The sequence below is a fragment of the Zophobas morio genome, unplaced genomic scaffold, assembly GCF_036711695.1.
Source record: "Zophobas morio isolate AGI-343-1 ecotype UQ-CSIRO unplaced genomic scaffold, CSIRO_AGI_Zmor_V1 ptg000023l, whole genome shotgun sequence".
Lineage (NCBI taxonomy): Eukaryota > Metazoa > Arthropoda > Insecta > Coleoptera > Tenebrionidae > Zophobas > Zophobas morio.
Window position 1 is genome coordinate 11,640,709 of NW_026972128.1, and position 17,909 is coordinate 11,658,617.

The 17,909-nt window shown below is 32.9% G+C and overlaps 3 protein-coding genes and 1 long non-coding RNA gene across 4 annotated transcripts; 3 read left to right on the forward strand and 1 right to left on the reverse strand.

Annotated features, from left to right (window-relative positions):
• Positions 1-1,084: 1,084 nt before the first annotated feature.
• LOC135133943 (spliceosome-associated protein CWC27 homolog) lies at positions 1,085-2,978 on the forward strand. The gene is made up of 6 exons (XM_064062506.1): positions 1,085-1,376; positions 1,429-1,970; positions 2,024-2,133; positions 2,189-2,399; positions 2,454-2,735; positions 2,784-2,978. The coding sequence occupies exons 1-6, from the start codon at positions 1,335-1,337 to the stop codon at positions 2,935-2,937; spliced, it is 1,341 nt and encodes a 446-aa protein (XP_063918576.1). The 5' UTR covers positions 1,085-1,334; the 3' UTR covers positions 2,938-2,978.
• A 1,019-nt stretch (positions 2,979-3,997) lies between these two features.
• LOC135133944 (uncharacterized) lies at positions 3,998-5,342 on the forward strand. The gene is made up of 2 exons (XR_010281221.1): positions 3,998-4,940; positions 4,999-5,342. It is a non-coding gene; the product is annotated as an uncharacterized LOC135133944 (long non-coding RNA).
• A 508-nt stretch (positions 5,343-5,850) lies between these two features.
• Positions 5,851-8,038, forward strand: LOC135133942 (transmembrane protein 209-like). The gene is made up of 8 exons (XM_064062505.1): positions 5,851-6,007; positions 6,062-6,205; positions 6,255-6,433; positions 6,487-6,648; positions 6,701-7,027; positions 7,085-7,548; positions 7,599-7,811; positions 7,863-8,038. Exons 1-8 carry the CDS (start codon positions 5,994-5,996, stop codon positions 7,989-7,991), a joined length of 1,632 nt encoding a protein of 543 aa, XP_063918575.1. The 5' UTR covers positions 5,851-5,993; the 3' UTR covers positions 7,992-8,038.
• A 2,314-nt stretch (positions 8,039-10,352) lies between these two features.
• Positions 10,353-12,765, reverse strand: LOC135134389 (RING finger protein nhl-1-like). The gene is made up of 4 exons (XM_064063053.1): positions 12,633-12,765; positions 12,034-12,436; positions 11,660-11,983; positions 10,353-11,610 (listed from the first exon to the last, which is right to left on the reverse strand). The coding sequence occupies exons 1-4, from the start codon at positions 12,737-12,739 to the stop codon at positions 10,576-10,578; spliced, it is 1,869 nt and encodes a 622-aa protein (XP_063919123.1). The 5' UTR covers positions 12,740-12,765; the 3' UTR covers positions 10,353-10,575.
• Between the last annotated feature and the right edge of the window lie 5,144 nt (positions 12,766-17,909).

Sequence of the window (17,909 nt, forward strand, 5' to 3'; positions counted from 1 at the left end):
AATATCTGATTGTTATTCTCTTATCAATTATCATCCAATAAGTTTATTTCGAAAATTTTGTAAGGTTTACTTACTGCGCTATTTATATTATTCAGGTATCACCAAAAAAATCAGTGATTGCTAATAATAATTATACTGATAACTGACTTGACCTACAAATGTGTATATTTTTAAAAAACAAAATCAACTTGTTTTAGAATTTTTCCGTAACTTGTTCTTTCCTCATTTTTGTATCTCTGATATTTTAAAAACAGATTGGCAATCATAACTACAAGTCTGAAAATTAACTTTTTGGAGCATCCTAGATAAAGCACACACATAAATTCAGCAAACAAACTAGATGTTAAAAATATATAAAAACTGGAATGAATCATCGATCATTGTCTGGCTTATCATTTTAGAGTATTGACATTTACCATCAACGAGAGCAAAAATTCCGCAGACAATCGTCTGTAAATCCTGAAACATGTTTGAAAACTGTGATTAAACTACATAATATGTAAATACTTTTTCAAAAAATATGTAAATGTAGATATACAGGATGTCCCAACGGTCTAGAGATTGTACACATCCCCCATGAATTACCGCAAAAAATATTTACGTAGTCTGATACATCTCATTACAACTACAATTTTATATACAGGTGTTTCGTTCGAAAATTACACATCATAATTGGATTTCTTACACATAACATCCTATATATTTTCACAAATTTAGACTCCTCGTTACGAAGGGCGAAAAATTATATAGGCGCAAACGTTTTTTGACCAACAATTTTCAACATAAGTAATAAACAAATTTATACACTGCCCCTTTTTTTTTTTAATATGACCATTTTTCCAAGGAACGCAGATATCTTGGAAACTGTTGATAAAAAACCTTCGTATCTAAGTTTTTTTTTCATAAAAATTGGAAATAAATATTCAGAAACAATTTCCAGAACGTCTGAATTCTGTACAACCCCGCATTCATCGTATTTAAATGAAAATTTATTGAAGAACCGTTCACTATATGACAACATTTCCTATTTTCTATGCATAGTGCGACTATTGTGCAAAAGTGTTTAAGCAAAGAAAGAAGCTTTTTAATATTCTAAGGTTTAAGCTTTACATCAAATAACTAAAGCATAACTGAAGGAGGGAAAATAATATGAAATCGATATACATGATGACGTCACACCCGCCTGACTCGGTTGCCTTGTCCGCCTCACTGAAATTGGTCTTATTAGAAAACTAACAAAAACTTAACCTCTAAGTTTGACAGTTACTATTCATCAAAGTTAAATGTCACACAACACCTTTAAAAAAGTAACAAAATAACATTTTGTGGGAAAAATGAGTAACGTTTACATTCTAGAACCTCCAACTACAGGAAAGGTAAGTCTCACAAACATTGTTAACGATAGATTACTCAAATCGTATATTCTAGGTTCTATTAAAAACAACAGTTGGTGATATCGATGTTGAACTGTGGACTAAAGAAACCCCCAAAACATGCCGCAATTTCATACAATTATGCCTTGAAGGCTACTACGACAATACAATTTTTCATCGAGTTATAAAAGGTTTCATTGTGCAAGGAGGTGATCCAAATGGGGATGGAACAGGAGGTGAATCAATTTATGGCGAACCGTTCAAAGATGAATTTCATCAAAGATTGCGCTTTACGCGTAGAGGATTGCTCGCTATGGCGAATGCGGGAAAAGATGACAATGGGTCCCAGTTTTTCTTCACACTGGGGGCTGCGCCCGAATTACAAGAAAAACACACCATTTTTGGAAAGATTACTGGGGAGACAATTTTTAACATGCTTAAGCTTGAAGAAGGATTAGTGAGAGATGAAAGGCCGGTTTACCCACATAAAATTATAAGAGCAGAAGTGTTGAACAACCCTTTCGCCGATATTGAACCTAGAATGAGACAAGTGGAAGTGAAGGAGAAGAAAAAGAAAGAGAAAAAACCGGGAGTCAAGTAATCGTGAACCACTACTGGATTTGATTGTAAATTCATTACTTTTATTTCAGAAATTTTAAGCTGCTATCTTTTGGAGCAGAAGCTGAGGAAGATGAAGAACAGTCAACAAGAGAAAATGAAAAATTTGTAGGAAAAGGAAAATCAACACATGATATATTAGGTATAATGTTTGTTTATCATTTTAGTAATGAGTTAAACAAAATGTATGTTTATAGATGACCCAAAACTGAGCTCCAAAACTGAAGACATTGATTCAGAAGATACTGAAGATGAGGTTGATCCTGAACAACAACTTGAGACCATACGGAAAAAGTTAAAGAGGGACCATAAAAAGGCCGTACCTGTTGCATCAACAACAGCTGAACCATTAGATACCTATGAATCTTTTTTAGAAGAACAGAGGCAAGAAAAAAAGAAAAAGCAATAGTAAGTTTTGTTGCATATTTATCCAATATGGTAAACAAATCACGTAATTTTTAGTGACGAAATTCAGAAGGAAATTCAAAATGTAAAAAAAGAATATCACCAAAATAAATTAAAAAAGAAAGAAGAGAAAGCTTTAGAAGAAAAAGAAGTGGAGAAAAATGAAACAGTGCAAGAATACATCAATGAATATGATAAATATAAAAATAAAACTAAAGCGTTACCAAAAAAAGGCGCAGGGAGGGAAAAGTTTACATTAGAGTTATTAGACAAATTCAAAAAAAAGTTGCAGTCAATGAAAGATGGGGAAGAGACACAAGATGAGGAGGAACGTGCTTGGTATATTTAAAAAATAATAGAGAAAATACAGCTCACATATTTTTTTAGGTTAAAACATAGGCTCTGTTTTGAAGAAAAATCTCCTATTTTAGCTAAAGATGCTAACAGAAAAGACGATGATTGGTTTGAAATTTATGATCCTAGAAATAGTTTAAATAAAAGAAGACGTGGTGAAACTGTTGCTAAATTTAGTGGAAAGTAAAATACAATTTTTGTAAGCACCAAATAAATTAACATTTGAATTATGCTGTTTTATTTGAGTGCCTCATGCCAACCACCCAGAGATATGGAGAAGGAGAATGAGCTTCGACTTCTGCGCATCGGTACACTATGGGGGCCGCCATTTTATCAGTTAACCTTAAAGTTTTGTTTACCTACGAGGTTAGGACGTTGTTGAACCAGTTGTAATTTGGAGTTAAAATTATTACTTAATTTGTTTTACCGTTAGTGTACGTGTGAACGTGCTTGTTAGTGTTAAAGGACATTATTATTGACAACAAACATGTCTTGTACAGTTTCTCACTGTAAAAATTGTCAACGATTTCGTTCAGAAGGTGTATCTTTTCATCAGTAAGTTTTCTTCATTATCTTATTAAAATCGAATACGTAGATATTTATAATTAATAACAATTGGTTATTGCAATACTATGTGATCAATATTTATTATATCTGATTTTAGGTTTCCGAAAGATCGAAAACTTTTAAAAAAGTGGCTGATTGTTGTGAAAAAAGATGACAGCTTCAAACTGACTAAGTATAAGCTGGTGTGCTCAGATCATTTCACAACAACTGATTTCATTGTTGTAAATGAGTGAAAACGATTGAAATCGAACGCAATTCCCAGTGTGAATTTAGATGAAAGTCTAGAAGCTTCTTCAACTTCAATGAGTACTGTGAGTGCTACTTCAGCTGATATTTGAGAAGAGTCTCCATCGATTATACCTCAAGGTGTAAAGAGGACATTAAGGTTTGAATATTTTATTATATTGAATTTTTTACTACTGTTAATAATTATTATTTAGTGCTGCGCAGAGATACCATGGAAAAAGCAGTAGCAGTACAAGTGGAAGTAAAAGCAAGAACTCAAAAAGTAGTTCTGACAGTAGGGAAGGTGATAAGCTGGCGTTACATAAAGAAACTACATGAATTACAAAATGATGAATTCCTAAATGTTGCAAATAAATTGAAAAAGGCACATTTGGAGTGATGGAAACATAAAATGAAAGTAAGTTGTTTTCCTTACAATATTCCTTATTGACAATAATTAAGTTCTATTATAAGTGAGTTTAGCAGCACAAACTCTTAGCAAGAGTTGCGGATGCACTTGAATTTTTAAAACATCTTGGTATTAGTGACTTTCAAGGTTGTGAAACAACAATAGAATTCATCAGAAGGATAGATTCTTTATTTGATATTCTCAATTCCTGAAGTGTACGTGCTAGAATTTTAAGGCACCTTTGAGAGAAAACAATGAAGAAATGTGGCGTCCATTTCTCATCGACACCAGTGAGTATCTTCTGAATTTGAAGGATGTCACTGGCGGGCCTTTGTGGTGCACGCCCCGAAAAACGTCAATTCTGGGCTTTGTTATTTCCGCTACGTCGTTCATGGGAATTTTTGATGAATTTGTTAGTAGTAAGAGGTTGAATGACTTGCTAACATAAATGTAGTCAAGATCATCTAGAAATTTTCTTCTGCTCAGTGCGGTAAGCTTTTAAAAAAACAATTGTATTACTTTTTTATGCACTGGAATTACACAAATCTGTATTTATTTTTCTGTTTTCAGATCGAGAAATGGGTGAAACAATAACCCTACTCCTCTACGATTTTGTAAAACTTAGAAGATTGCTTCTATTTACAAACATAACGAGGGAAGGAGGAAATTGTAAAGTGCTTTGCACCACCTGTCTGCTCTCTGTTAGCATTGGCCCAAAGCAAAAGAGCACAAATGTTCAACAATCAGTTGACGTGTTTGTCTTGAAAAAATATGATCTCGATATTTTGACTGAAGCACTTGCAGATCATGACTATGAACGTCTAATTTTATTGGGCAGAGTGAAGTGGCAGAAAACGTGGCATATATTGGTAGCTATGTTGTCAAAATGCTGGTGAAGACGTTTAAGTGCGCAGACTGCATTTCTTCTTGCATTGAAACACGAGGAAGTGACTTACAGTTTTACAGATTATTGGACAAAAAAAACATGGGTAAAATAAAATACTTACAATAGTTATTTTTTAAGTCTTAACAAAATTTTGATTTTAGGTGGGCTTATTAAACCTTTTGCTGGGGTTGTGAAGACTTGTTGTTACTGTTAATACGAAAAATTTTGCAACTCACCGATAAACTTCCAAGCGATGAACAATTTTTTAAAACTTTCGGCATGCCAGCATTCTTTTTCCTAATTTAGAAGACCCACGCACTCGAGACGGTGGCCATCGATGAAGGCCATTTATATATTCTTATTAAACAAATAATTAATGCCTACATGCGAATAAGAATGTTTAATTTGAGCAAAAGACTTTCATGTCTTGCTCAAGGCACTTCTGTTAGACATGTGTACACATAATTAGTACTGTTTTCGCATCAATAAATATATTGAAGTATAATTATGTTTATTTATTCGTTTAAGGTGAAATATATTTTAGTTGTGATTTATTATTAGGTGATTGTAATTAATGATTTTAAACTTCCCGCCCAATAATGAAGCAATTGTCTAGGGATATCAAGTTCTGTTAGTGATTTGTGATTATGTTGGCAACAGTCAACTGATAAAATGGCTGCTTTCAATTTTAGACCAAGGATTTCGTCTGCGCATGGGGAAGCTCATTCTCCTTCTCCATATCTCTGCAACCACCACATAAATTAAGGTTCATAAGACTACTGGAGCTTCAAATATACAAATTTGAGAATTTCCTCAACTGCTAAAATTATACAGAAATAAAGAACCGTAAAAGTGTGTACAGCCAGTGTATTTATTAGATTTAAGTTTTTCTAAATAGATTTAAAAAAATATTTTCTATTTAGAAAACTAGTGTCAGTATTATCTGCATATTGCGCAGAATCCGAAATCCAAAAGCAAATAAATTTTGTCTTTTTCTTGTTGGCAGAATTGAAATTTTGCCGCCGTCGTATATTTTAGGTTAGATTTATTCAGCATTTTAGGTTATAGTGCTGTGTTTGCCGGAAAAGTTCATCCACTTTTTGGAATATTTTTAGCTCGAAATGTGAATATTAAGTAAAATAATAAATCACTAATCATGAGTATTTGCACGTAAGTTTATTAAATATTGATGTAAATCAAATTTTAAGTTAATGTTATATTCAGACCAAATCGTAGCGTTTTCAATCCGAACAGTTCTTCACTATTGGAAAAGAGTTTATCGCTGAACAAAACTCGACGAGTGATACGCAGAAGTGTTATATGGGGCTCTGTAAATTTTCTTATTTTAGGAGTTTTGCTTTATGATATGTAAGTTAAAGTTGGTTGTTGTTTATAGATACATATTTTAATTTTTTAGCGCGTATTCGTGTCCGTTATACTACGATTTTTACGATTACATTAAGTATGCATTTGTTGCTTTTACAACTGTTAATATTTTTTATTATGCTGCAAAAATTATAACTTCGAATTTAATTTGCCAACAAAAAATATTTATTACTTCAGAACAGAAGAAACTATTAGGAATAAAAGATACAGGTAACTTGTGTCACGTAAAAATAGTATCGTTTTTTGTAATCTTGTGTGTTTAGATCCAAACTTTAAAGTTGTTGATCAGTTAAATACGTCTGCTGTTCAAACTCCAACACATTCTTTTCCAAACACTCCTAATAGTAGCCCCAATTTACCTTCTTCAAGCACACCAATGAATACGACAGCACATAGTTGGAGAACTAGTTTGAGCCCAAATGAAAGTTAGTTTTCTTCATTTGCTTCATTACTTAGTATAACTGTATATGATTTTAGGCTTAAATTATTCATTATCATCTCCCTCATGGACTTACCACAAAATAACTTCTGATCAAAATTTATCTCCTTTCTCCTCTGGCAGTTCCATTAATGATCTTCAATACAGAGACACTTCAGGAATAGAATTCATTTCAGACGAAAAAGATTTAGACACATATTTAAAAGAATTTGAAGCAAATTCCAACATAAAGAATTTAAACAATCAGACACAACAAACATCAAACTTGTTAAGTTCATTTTGGAGTCACCCTGTAACAAAAACCGCAAAAGATATGTCAAGTTTCTTACGAAGATGTACATATCAACTGTCAACACAATCACCCAGTATGAAATTTTACCATTTACTATATTCCATTCCAAACTAATTATTAAATGTTTCAGCTAATCTTAATTCAAGTAGTCCAAAAAATAAGACTGAAAGCAAAACCTCACCAACCACTGCACAAACATCAACCCCTTGGACTAGAATCAATGTTGATATAGTGGCTTTAACACAGTGGAATGAAAATTTGCGTAAATGGTTTTCACAGACGATTTTAGAAAGACTTGTTAGAGAATTTGACAAAATTAATGAATCTTTTGAAAGACATGGACTAGCAGATATGAAAATAGGAGGTGTAGGATTAGACCGATTAAGAAAGACTGCTCAAATAACACATGTGACACATTTTATTCCCAGCTTACCTACTTTAATACCGTTTCTGGAAATCACATCAAATCAAGAATATCTAGAAAAGAGAATTCGTGAACTCGCGAAAGGGGGCTGCATGAGTGAGTTTAAGTGGAATGGTGGTAGCAGCTATAATGGGAAAGAATGGGAAGAGTCTCTTCCAACAGATTCAGCTGTAATGTTGTAAAAATGTATGTGATCTTCATTTACTACTGTTTTTTTTAGATCATCATGCATCTGCTAGCGTGCTATTTAGATACACAGCTTATGCCATTACCGAGTATGCCTGATACTAAACCTTTCAGCGGCTTGTACTATTTGAAATCCAAAGACAAAATACCTCCGCTCACTCCAAACAGCCTGTTTATTCAACAAGTATCAGAAAAACCGCCACATTATCGCGTGGTAGTAGGGGAAACGGTCTATGAAATGGTCAAGGTAGTTTTTTTTGTATGTGTCTATAATGTTGTTAAAAAATTGTTATTTTAGGGTTACAGTAACTTATTCCACAGTATTTTATTTTTTCTGTATCACGTGAACAAGGAAGAACATGGAATGTTGGGAAGAGTAAATTTAGGTAGAGCTGGAGTAAATATGCTCTGGATTATTGGACAGTAAGAAAATTGAGTGTTTTAATGATTTCATCAATAAACGTATTTTTTTAATCTGTTAATAGTTTCTTCTTGTCTTCTCCATTAACGAATTTACAAGAGTGGGATACAATTTTCAATATCAAAATTTTAACAATATTTGCTTAATTCAAGTGTTTCTCATGAATGTAAAATATTGTGAGAATTAAGTCATTTTTTAAACATTTAATTTGACCTTGTAAAAAAAGTATAACGCGACAAAAGAATTTTTATAAATAAAATATTCCTACAGTGTTAAAATATTCAACATTTAAGTAGACACAATGAAATAAATGGTATTTTTTCTTTGGGTGGATACATACACCCTCATCCTTCATATACCAAGTTTTAAAAAACACAATCAGCGCATTATAGAATTGTGATTATGCAACCAACATTACAGAGCAGAACGCAATCGTTAAAAGAAATAACAAGGGCATTGTTTTCTTATCACAAAAAGTATAATTTTGTCAACAATATTTATGTTTCTTGTACCTGTTCCCTATGTTATTTTTAAAACAATATCTAACGAGAAAAATTGAGAAAGTTTTGATTATTCTGATCTTTCTCAAATTTAAATTAATGAGAATTAAACTTACACAAAATTAAACACTTAATTACTCTGCGAAGAATTTCAAACAACAAATAATTTGCACGATGTTAAATATATAATATTATCCAAGTTATTGATTAAATCAAAAATGTGTTCACAGATTACATTGTCATGGGCCGAAAGTAAACCCCACATTACATAAAACAAAGCACATATGAAAATAAACACAACAACAAATTTAAATATAGTCAAAATCAAAATCAGGTGGATTTGGTGCGCATCCCACATTGCGAGAATGTCGCAACAATAAAATCTCCAAATTCAAATTGTCGAACAGTGATACATAAACAAGAACAAAAAGTTTCAAGATTCTTTCCCTCAGAATGGATCAACGTTTAAGATTAGTTTAAATGCTATAAATGAACTATTACAATTATAAATCTCGTTTAAGAAAATCATGAAGTGTGGATAGAGTAACAACTTAAGTAAACATATTCAGAACTTTCAGATACATGGTTAATTTAAAATAATCTAAGCGTGAATAAGTAGTAAATTTATAAAATTACAAATTAAATTTAACCTACCCATTCTGTTTGCAAACACTTGTTCACAATGGCACAGCAAAACAAGAAGTAAAACATGCATGGTTGCCTACGTTAATAAATGATTTTTCTTATTTTTAATTTTTTAAATGCGTTTCGCGGCGTTTTTTTCGCAGCGCGAAATTTTAATTTTAAAATACAGGACACCACAAGTCATTGATTTTTATACATTTTTAAATATCCTGAATAATTGTCGTATTATCATATTCTGTGTAGTTTTCTTTTAAAAGCTATCAAAACATATTACTCATTCGACAAATTTTATCGATTAATTCGAAATTAGTGTCTCTATAAGATATGCAAGTCCAAAGTATTTTGATCCACCGTATGCGGGTCCAAAGTACAAATATCGCGTACACGATTTAGTAATTAAAGGAACTGAGAGCATTTGCTATTTCTGGAGTAATATTAAAAATAATGTAGCAACTGTTATTTGTTAAATACTAAATTAGAATCGTAAGGTGTTAGCAGTTTGGATTATAGACGCAAAAATGGTGGAATCTACGTTGTGTACACAGTGCATATTTTTAATCTTACTGGTACGGTGGAATTCGAACTTTGGATGCATGTATTTTGGACAGTTTAAACTTTGAAACGAAAGATATATAGGTATTGGTTTAGAATATTTCGAACACATTTACGATGGACTCAAGTATTTGAGGCACGTTTACAATTTAGACACGTTTAAGGTCTCCTAAATAAGTGCACAGAACTACTAAGTAATTACGTTAAGAAAGAAAAAACCGTTACCTGTAATGAAAGTGAATAAATAAAAGCTTGAAGAGGAAATTCAAGAATTTAATAAGCAACAAATTTCAAAATTATTCAAAGCTTACGAGTAGAGATTTATATGGAAAACTAATTTAACAAAGAGAATCTACAAAATAAAATTTATATTAGAGCACTAGAAATTGAAAATTATGTTTTTATTTTTTATAATATATGTATTTACTAAGTGGTGTCCCTATTTTAGTTTTTAACTTCATTTTAAAAATTAGAGTTGCAGGAAGTTCTTAAGTCGAGAATCCATTACAGGAAAAATCCAGGTTTTTATTTCATCAGTCTTGTAATTATGTATTTACCGTAATACAGAGATAATCTTAATTAAAATTCTTCCATACATATGGCTCATATACATAGTTTTTTATTTTCAAACAAAATAAAAACAAATTAGAACAAAATAAAAGTACGTGTATGTAGTATAAAAACAAATATATTTACCCTCCACCGTCTGCTAACATTTTAAATAAATTAAGTTTATTTGTAACCACTTAAAATTAAGAACCGCAGAATTCGCATTTACGTTGCAAATTTACAGTCATCACGCTATTTACCTTTCAGCAATCATGAAAAACTCGTTCTTAATTTTAATACAAGAGATACAAAACTTTAAAAAAGTTCGTGCCAAGCTTAATACGTTAAAATATCTTCAAACATCGCGTTTTACTATCAGCAACAATAACATCGAATTCATTGGTTATGCAAATTCCTGACACCCATCCAAATCCGTCATTGCCTTGTCCGGGCCCTCCAAAAATTTTGACTACTCCGCCGTCGGGTTTAAACACTTGTACTCTAGCATTTCCTCCATCTCCTACTAAAATAAACCCTAGAGGATCCACAGCTACAACTTCAGCTGACCTAAATTGACCTCTGCTTTTTCCCAGTGAACCAAATTCGTGAATTTTTCTACCATCTAGGTAGAAGATTTTAATCCTGTGGTTTCCAGTATCAGCCACGATTATTTTATCACCGCTAACCGCCACACCTGTCGGCATGTTCAGCATTGTTTTTTTATCAATAATACCAATGGTGGACAAGTGTTCTCCCGTTTTGGAGTCAATTAGTATTATTCTGTCGTTTCCACTATCACAAATAACAAGTTCTTCATTTGGGCCCATTGCAATACCATCGGGACTTCTCACCTTACCATTTCCATTACCTTTGGATAGCATGTCTCGAAGGTAGTCACCATTTTTTGAAAAAACGTGGATGCAGTGCTTCCATTTATCAGAGACGTAGATTTCTTGATGCTTTTTGGAAAATGCTATCCCTTGAGGATACAACATTTCAGAAGAGGTTAATCGTCCTTGCAGCTTCCTTCGATCACGGTTGAGAATAAGAACGGTATGGGTATCAGTGGCTGCTATATATAGCAAACGACTATCCCATGGTGGAACTGCAACGTTTGCTGGTCTTGGACATTTACTCCACACTAATTTTGGAACAAATGAACGATTCCTGTATTGTTGACTCGCATTTTCATATCGTTCCAGAGAGTTGGTACCACGTGGAGGTGCATTTTCACCATCTTCGACTTCGTTGTAAATACCCTCCGTAGCCTGGTCCAGTCTGAAGGACTCAGGGTCAAAAATAACACGAGCTTCTACAAAACGGCTGACCGCAGAAAGAAGACTAGAAGTTTCTCGGTGGAAATTCATGAAACTGAAAACCTACCACAGATATTACACAGTGTCCACGACAGCGGATACAAGAACTCACCTTCCCATTGTTGTTATGAAACGAATTACCAGAGAGCTTCGTTTTTAGTTCTTCTAGTCTGGTACTAATATCGTCATAAGTTGTGTTTCCTTCCCCCACAAGAGTCTCCACGTCCTTCAACACTTTTTCTTCTTTGGCTTTCAATAACTCGATTTTTTGAAGGGTCGTTTCTTTAATTCTTTCAACCAACCGCTGGCACCGATTTTCGAAATTTTCCAGTTTGTGGTCCAGCCGCACTTTTGACTCATCAACTTGTTTGACTAACACGGATAAATTTGATTCTAATTCGGTGAGATGCTCGTTCCAGCAAACATTGCAAAATACCTAAAATCCGAGATTATAAAACGATATGGATAAGGTGTGATTTCCGGCACCTGCATGCAGTGCTGGCAGCACTGTTCTTCTTGCTGTGAAAATGTGTGGCATTTTACACAACGATTGTCAGACTTTGTACTAATTGGGGAAATGTCCCCTGCGACTAGTTTCATTACTGAATCGATGTACAAGTTTTTCGGTAAATCGGCCAAAGACTCGACGCCCTTTTCCAGGTCAACTCTCTTCTGACAAACAGGACACTTGATAGCTGCTGGTTTTTTGGAAACTGCATTTTGACTGTCTAAACTTTGTTGCTTTATTAGCACTCTGTGAGCCATCAGATGCGAATGAAGGCAGTTTAGGCAGAATGTGTGTTGGCAGGGTAACATTTTGGGTTGTGTTAATTTTTCTAGACATATTCCACATTGTATTAATTCTTCTATAGCTCCAAGAGAATCCTGTCTAAAATGTAGACACCAAATTAAAATTGTACTGATACTGTTACATGTTTAGAGATTTAAATGTCAACACGATTAAAAACAGTTTAAAACGTACTTAGGAATGAACATACTCTATTTTTTGTAATATCTTTTCAAAAACATACATCTGTTTATACAGCTAATTTTTTAAAATTTAGTAAAATTAAATCAGATCTTACCTTTGCAATCGCGGTTGCCGCCTTAACCGCACATTTTTGGTAAAGCCTTTTGATTTAGAAAAACTTTCAGTTTTTGAAACTACGGAATTTCTTTGAGAGTCGCCCATTCTGTATAAAAAAGATTAAGAAACTGAATTCATTGTTGGATTAATACAGTTATCTTATCGTTTTATTGAAAATAATATCGTTTATTTTAAAAACAAGATAAGAAAGATTGACACATATCTATTGTTTTTGAAACGTAAACATATTTCTTTTAACAACAAACGCACGGACATTGATTGTATTTATTTTTTGTTTTTCTTTCAGCATTAAGTATAATTATATGATAAGAGAATTTTAATTAAATATTTATCTTAAAATTTACAAGTGCGTTATGGTGATTCAAGTAGTTTACTACTTAGAAGGCGAATGAATAAAAAATAGTATGATAATATGATAAACAATTTGTGCCATAGGGGTTAACATAACTCTGTAAGACATTGTACACACATTGTTGTCGCTATAACACATATTATGTTGTAAAAAAATAGGACATTGCCTTTTTCTATAGTTTAATACCAAGAAAGCAATAAAAAACACGATCAAAGGCAGTCATATATTTTTGAAAATTTGTCTTTGATAGAATTTTCGTCAATTTTCAAAAATACATGGCTGTCTTTGATCATGTTTTTATTGCTCCTTCAGTAGCCTGCAGCAAAAAGTTCATTAGATGTCACACTTGTGACTTAAAAACCTGACAGATAAATTAATTAAAAATTGATAGACTTGTCAACTATAAACATACTTACAAATACGACAAAATTGTTAAACTGGTGCTTTTTAATCAATACTATGTCCGAAATATGTAAAATATTACACATCTGATCATGATTTAGAAAAAACAAACACTAACTGGATGATTCCTGATATTTTTTACTGCTTTTCGAGTATTTTATTAACTATATAATTGCAATTTCTTACGACGGTAATTCACATGTTACAATAACTGACATTCTTAAGTGAGGGTCCCACAGTAGCTACTAATCCATCAACATTATGATAAGTATTTGAATAGTAGATAACAATTTTCATTTTAGGTAATTTTATATTCACTTGTAAAAGATCATAACATGATCAATCAAACTACAAAAAAAAATACTTGTCCGTTTTGATGAAATGTGAATAGCTTGTTAGTCTTTTGTACATTTGCAGTCTCAAGTAATTCACAAGTGTCATTTTCTTTTTTTTTTTTCATATCGACTTTGTACATACAGGTTTTGTTAGTTTTTAAGTCAGTTTGATCATCACTAGACTGTCAAATTCATTCCTAACCCGTAATTATGTATCGAAAGAACCATAAAAAACACGATCACAGGCAGTCACGGATTTTAAAAGTTGTCTTTGATATTTGTATTTTTAACTCAAACTTTCAAATTGACTACAATCTAACAAGGCGAAAATTCTATCAAAGACAAATGTTTTGTGGCTATCTTCGATCGTGTTTTTATTGCTTTTTCGGTATGTAGGTATACAGTGGCAGCGTAAAGGGGGTCCGCCCCGAGTACCAAGCACCAAGGAGTGATAACGACAACTATGATAATAAGGTTCACTAATATTAAGCCATTTAATCACCTGTTCACCGAAACCCTCATATTTTAAAATGGCTGCCATCATTTTCTACAGTGTAGCTTTCTATCAGTACTTATGCATTTTTAAAGATAGTTCTCGACATTTAAATCGACAAGATTTATTTCTATTCGTCTCAAAAACAGATTACGTACAAGGGCTTACATTTTGCCCTTTGTTTCTTAATATGTGTAGTCTTCTTTTCACAACAAGAAAGGTAAAACATCTTTAAAATGGTAAATTTTTGTAGGAAATGTATCGATTTTGCAATTTCGCTCCGCCTCTCGGTCTGACAACGAATGAAAAATTCATCACGGTTGACATCGAGACGGACGGGTGGGGCTTCTCCTTTGGTTTTCTTTTTTAATTAATAGATTTAGTTCTCTTTGTATAACACGATTACTTAAGAACATATTTCACATGGTAATTTCTCTTAGAAAAATTAGCATGTTTAAGCTCCGCCCGTCGGATTACGATGAATAAAGAAAAATAATCAGAATTAAGATAGGGCGGGTGGGTGGGGCTTATATTTTGCCTTTGTTTTTCTTAACATACATAACCATCTTTTCAACAAGAAACTTAGAACCTGGTTAAAATGGTACATTTTTGCAAGAAAATTGGATTCTGCAATTATGGGGCGGAGCCTAATTGCAAAATCGATATTTCCTTATACAAATTTTCCATTTTAAACATGTTTTAAGTTTCATGTTCTGAAAAGAAGTGTACACATACTAAAACAAAAAGGCAAAATGTAAGCCCCCCAAGAAATTAAAAACATGTTTTTGAGTATCGTGTTGTCCAAAGAATACTATGTATTTCAGAAAAAAAGACAAAATATTAACCCCGTCCGCCTACCCCATCTCAATTGTGATGATTTTTTCAAATTCTTGTAAACTTAAAACACGTTTAAAATGGTAAATTTTTGTAAGGAAATATGGATTTTACAATTAGGCTTCGCCCCTAGGTCCGAGTGAACACTTTATTACCATTTAGATCAGGGCAGGTATGGGTAGGGCTTAATCTTTGGCTTTAATTTTTTCTTAATATTAATATAGTATTTTTTGAAGAACACGAATCTCAAAAAAATGTCTTAGATGGTACTTTTTTAGAGAAATAGTACAAATTTTGCATTTAAATTCCGCGCCTTTGGCTTTGGACAATTAAATAAAAAATCATCACAATTGACATAGGGCGGGTGGGCGGGGCTTGTAGTTTGCCTATTTTTCTTAATATTCGTAGTCGTTTTTTCAGAACAAGAAACTTAAAACATGTTTAAAATGGTAAATTCTTGTAGACAAATATGGATCTTGCAATTAAGCTCCGCCCCTCGATCGGACAACGAACAAAAAATTCATCACAATTATAGTACATACATACATAGTATTTTTTGAATAACACGATACTCAAAAACATTTTTTTAATTTCTCGTAGAGAACTAAGAATTTTGCAGTTAAGCTCTGTCCCCTTGACTCACGACGAATAAAAAAAATCATCACAATTTTATATAGGGCGGGTGGGCGAGGCTACATTTTGCCTTTTTTTTTTTCTTAGTATGTGTAGACTTATTTTAACAACAGGAAACTTAAAACATATCTAAAATGGTAAATTTTTGCAGTAATCAACTTAAATCCTTCACTTTTCTTCTGCAATTCTTTTAAATACGACAAAACTTGAACATCTAAGTTACTATCAACGCCAACTTGCCAACGGAGTTTATAAATGACAAAACTTCAACGTCAACAGTAGATAAGTTTGTAAATCCCACTGCTAACGTCATCAAAAAAAGATGTTCACGGACTAGTTCCAAATCTGATAAAAATCTACGATGAATTTTCTGCAGAGGTCATAATTTTGGATATTTTATGACTGAGGCGCCAGCTGGAAGCCGCCAGCATTTCTTCCCAAGAAGTGGTTCAGTGGACTACATTCGAGTTTTTCTGATTCGTCGTAAAATGGGGCTATTTTGAGTCTGTTTTGAGTGTAGCGCTGTCCCTAAGATTTTTTTAACCATTTGGTGGCTTTATATGGAAGAAGCTTTTCAAAATTCAAATTGACTAAATCATGCTTTAGGTCCACAATGAGCTAAACGCGACTAAACAATATTTCCATTTTATCAATTGAAAATAAGAGGAAAGTAAATTTTGATAACATAATAGAATATTTTGCTCAAATAAAGACCCGTAAGCACGTTCAGTATTTGTTGCTTTATTATATGAGGGGGGTGCTCAATAGAAAACCGCCCTGGGTGCCAAACCACGCTACGCCACCACTGTATATATGTACAAAATACTGGGAAAGCGCCGAAAAAGTGTCAGACTTTAAACTTGCTTCAGTATTTTATTTAATCTTCGAAAATTTGACTTCAAATTACTAAGTTTTGAAACCAAATTTCGAAAAAGTTAAGACATTTGCAACTTGTAACTGATTTTTTGGCATCAGACAGTGGCTTTCTAACCACTGCTGATCATTAATTGACTCAAAATCACTTTCCTCTTTCCAATTCAGCGTTCCTATTAGCGTTAAATGTTGCACCTTTCAAAATTAATGTTTATGCTCACAAATAGTTTTTATCGCATATGCATATTTTTAAATATCCGTTAGTTGTAATTTAAAATTCGCTGAAGTTAGCTTCAGATTGGGAATTAATTAATAAACGGTTCACACCGATAACGAATATATCTTATAAATCTATTTAGATTTTGAAAAAAAATTGTGATTTCACAAAAAGTGAAACCTATATTTTTTTACATGTATTTCGATAGGACCTCGTAGAAACAAAAACTAACTAAAGCGTCAGTGTCATTTTCTCACCTACTAAGAATCGCCTAAATTTATCAACTACATATGCTTGTGCGTTAAGTGAGTTCTAAAATATTAAAAATTTTTTGCTCTAACTGTGTTCTTGATGGATTTCTTTAATTGTACCCTCAGGACAGTCTTTGAGACGCCCAATTAATTTTAAGTTTAAAAAATAAAGTACACACCACAAGACTGAGGTACCTTTTACTTTCTCATGTGACTATCAAACTTCGCAGTTAGGATTAAAAAAATATTTAAGTATGCAATACACCATTCCTACACTGTTTCGTATGTAGGTATGTCAAATTAAAAAAAAAGTACACTTGCTCCCTACAAGCCGCTACTGCAGCAGTTCTTTACCCATACTCACCAATTACGAAAACCCAGAAGCAAGTGCTTATTCCAATTATTTCTTTGTCTCGAATCAGTCAAAGAAACGGCAAAAGACGTGTACACACATGAACGTCCATGGAATTAAATCGAAGCAAGATAAATTATTAAAGAATCCGTCCGTTATATAAGAATAACAACTCAGATAACCGGTCTCGTTTGACACTTGGTCAGTAGAACTGCACCGGTTCATGTGCGACTTCTTTCCAGTATCAACCAAGCCTCCAGTACTACTCCATTTGGCAAAAATCCACCAAAAAAAATAATGGCATCTAGCCGCATTCTCATTTTCAATTAAATCTAGACGTGTCTTCGTCCCAATTAGAGACCGAGAGCACGGAAATGACACTTCTATATTAATTACAAGATATCCCAAGAACTGAGATTGAGGTGTTCGTTCGATTAGCTGTTATGTTGCAAAAACACGAATGATACAGTGCCGATGGAATTTTATTGCATTACCGTTTAATGAAAATTTGC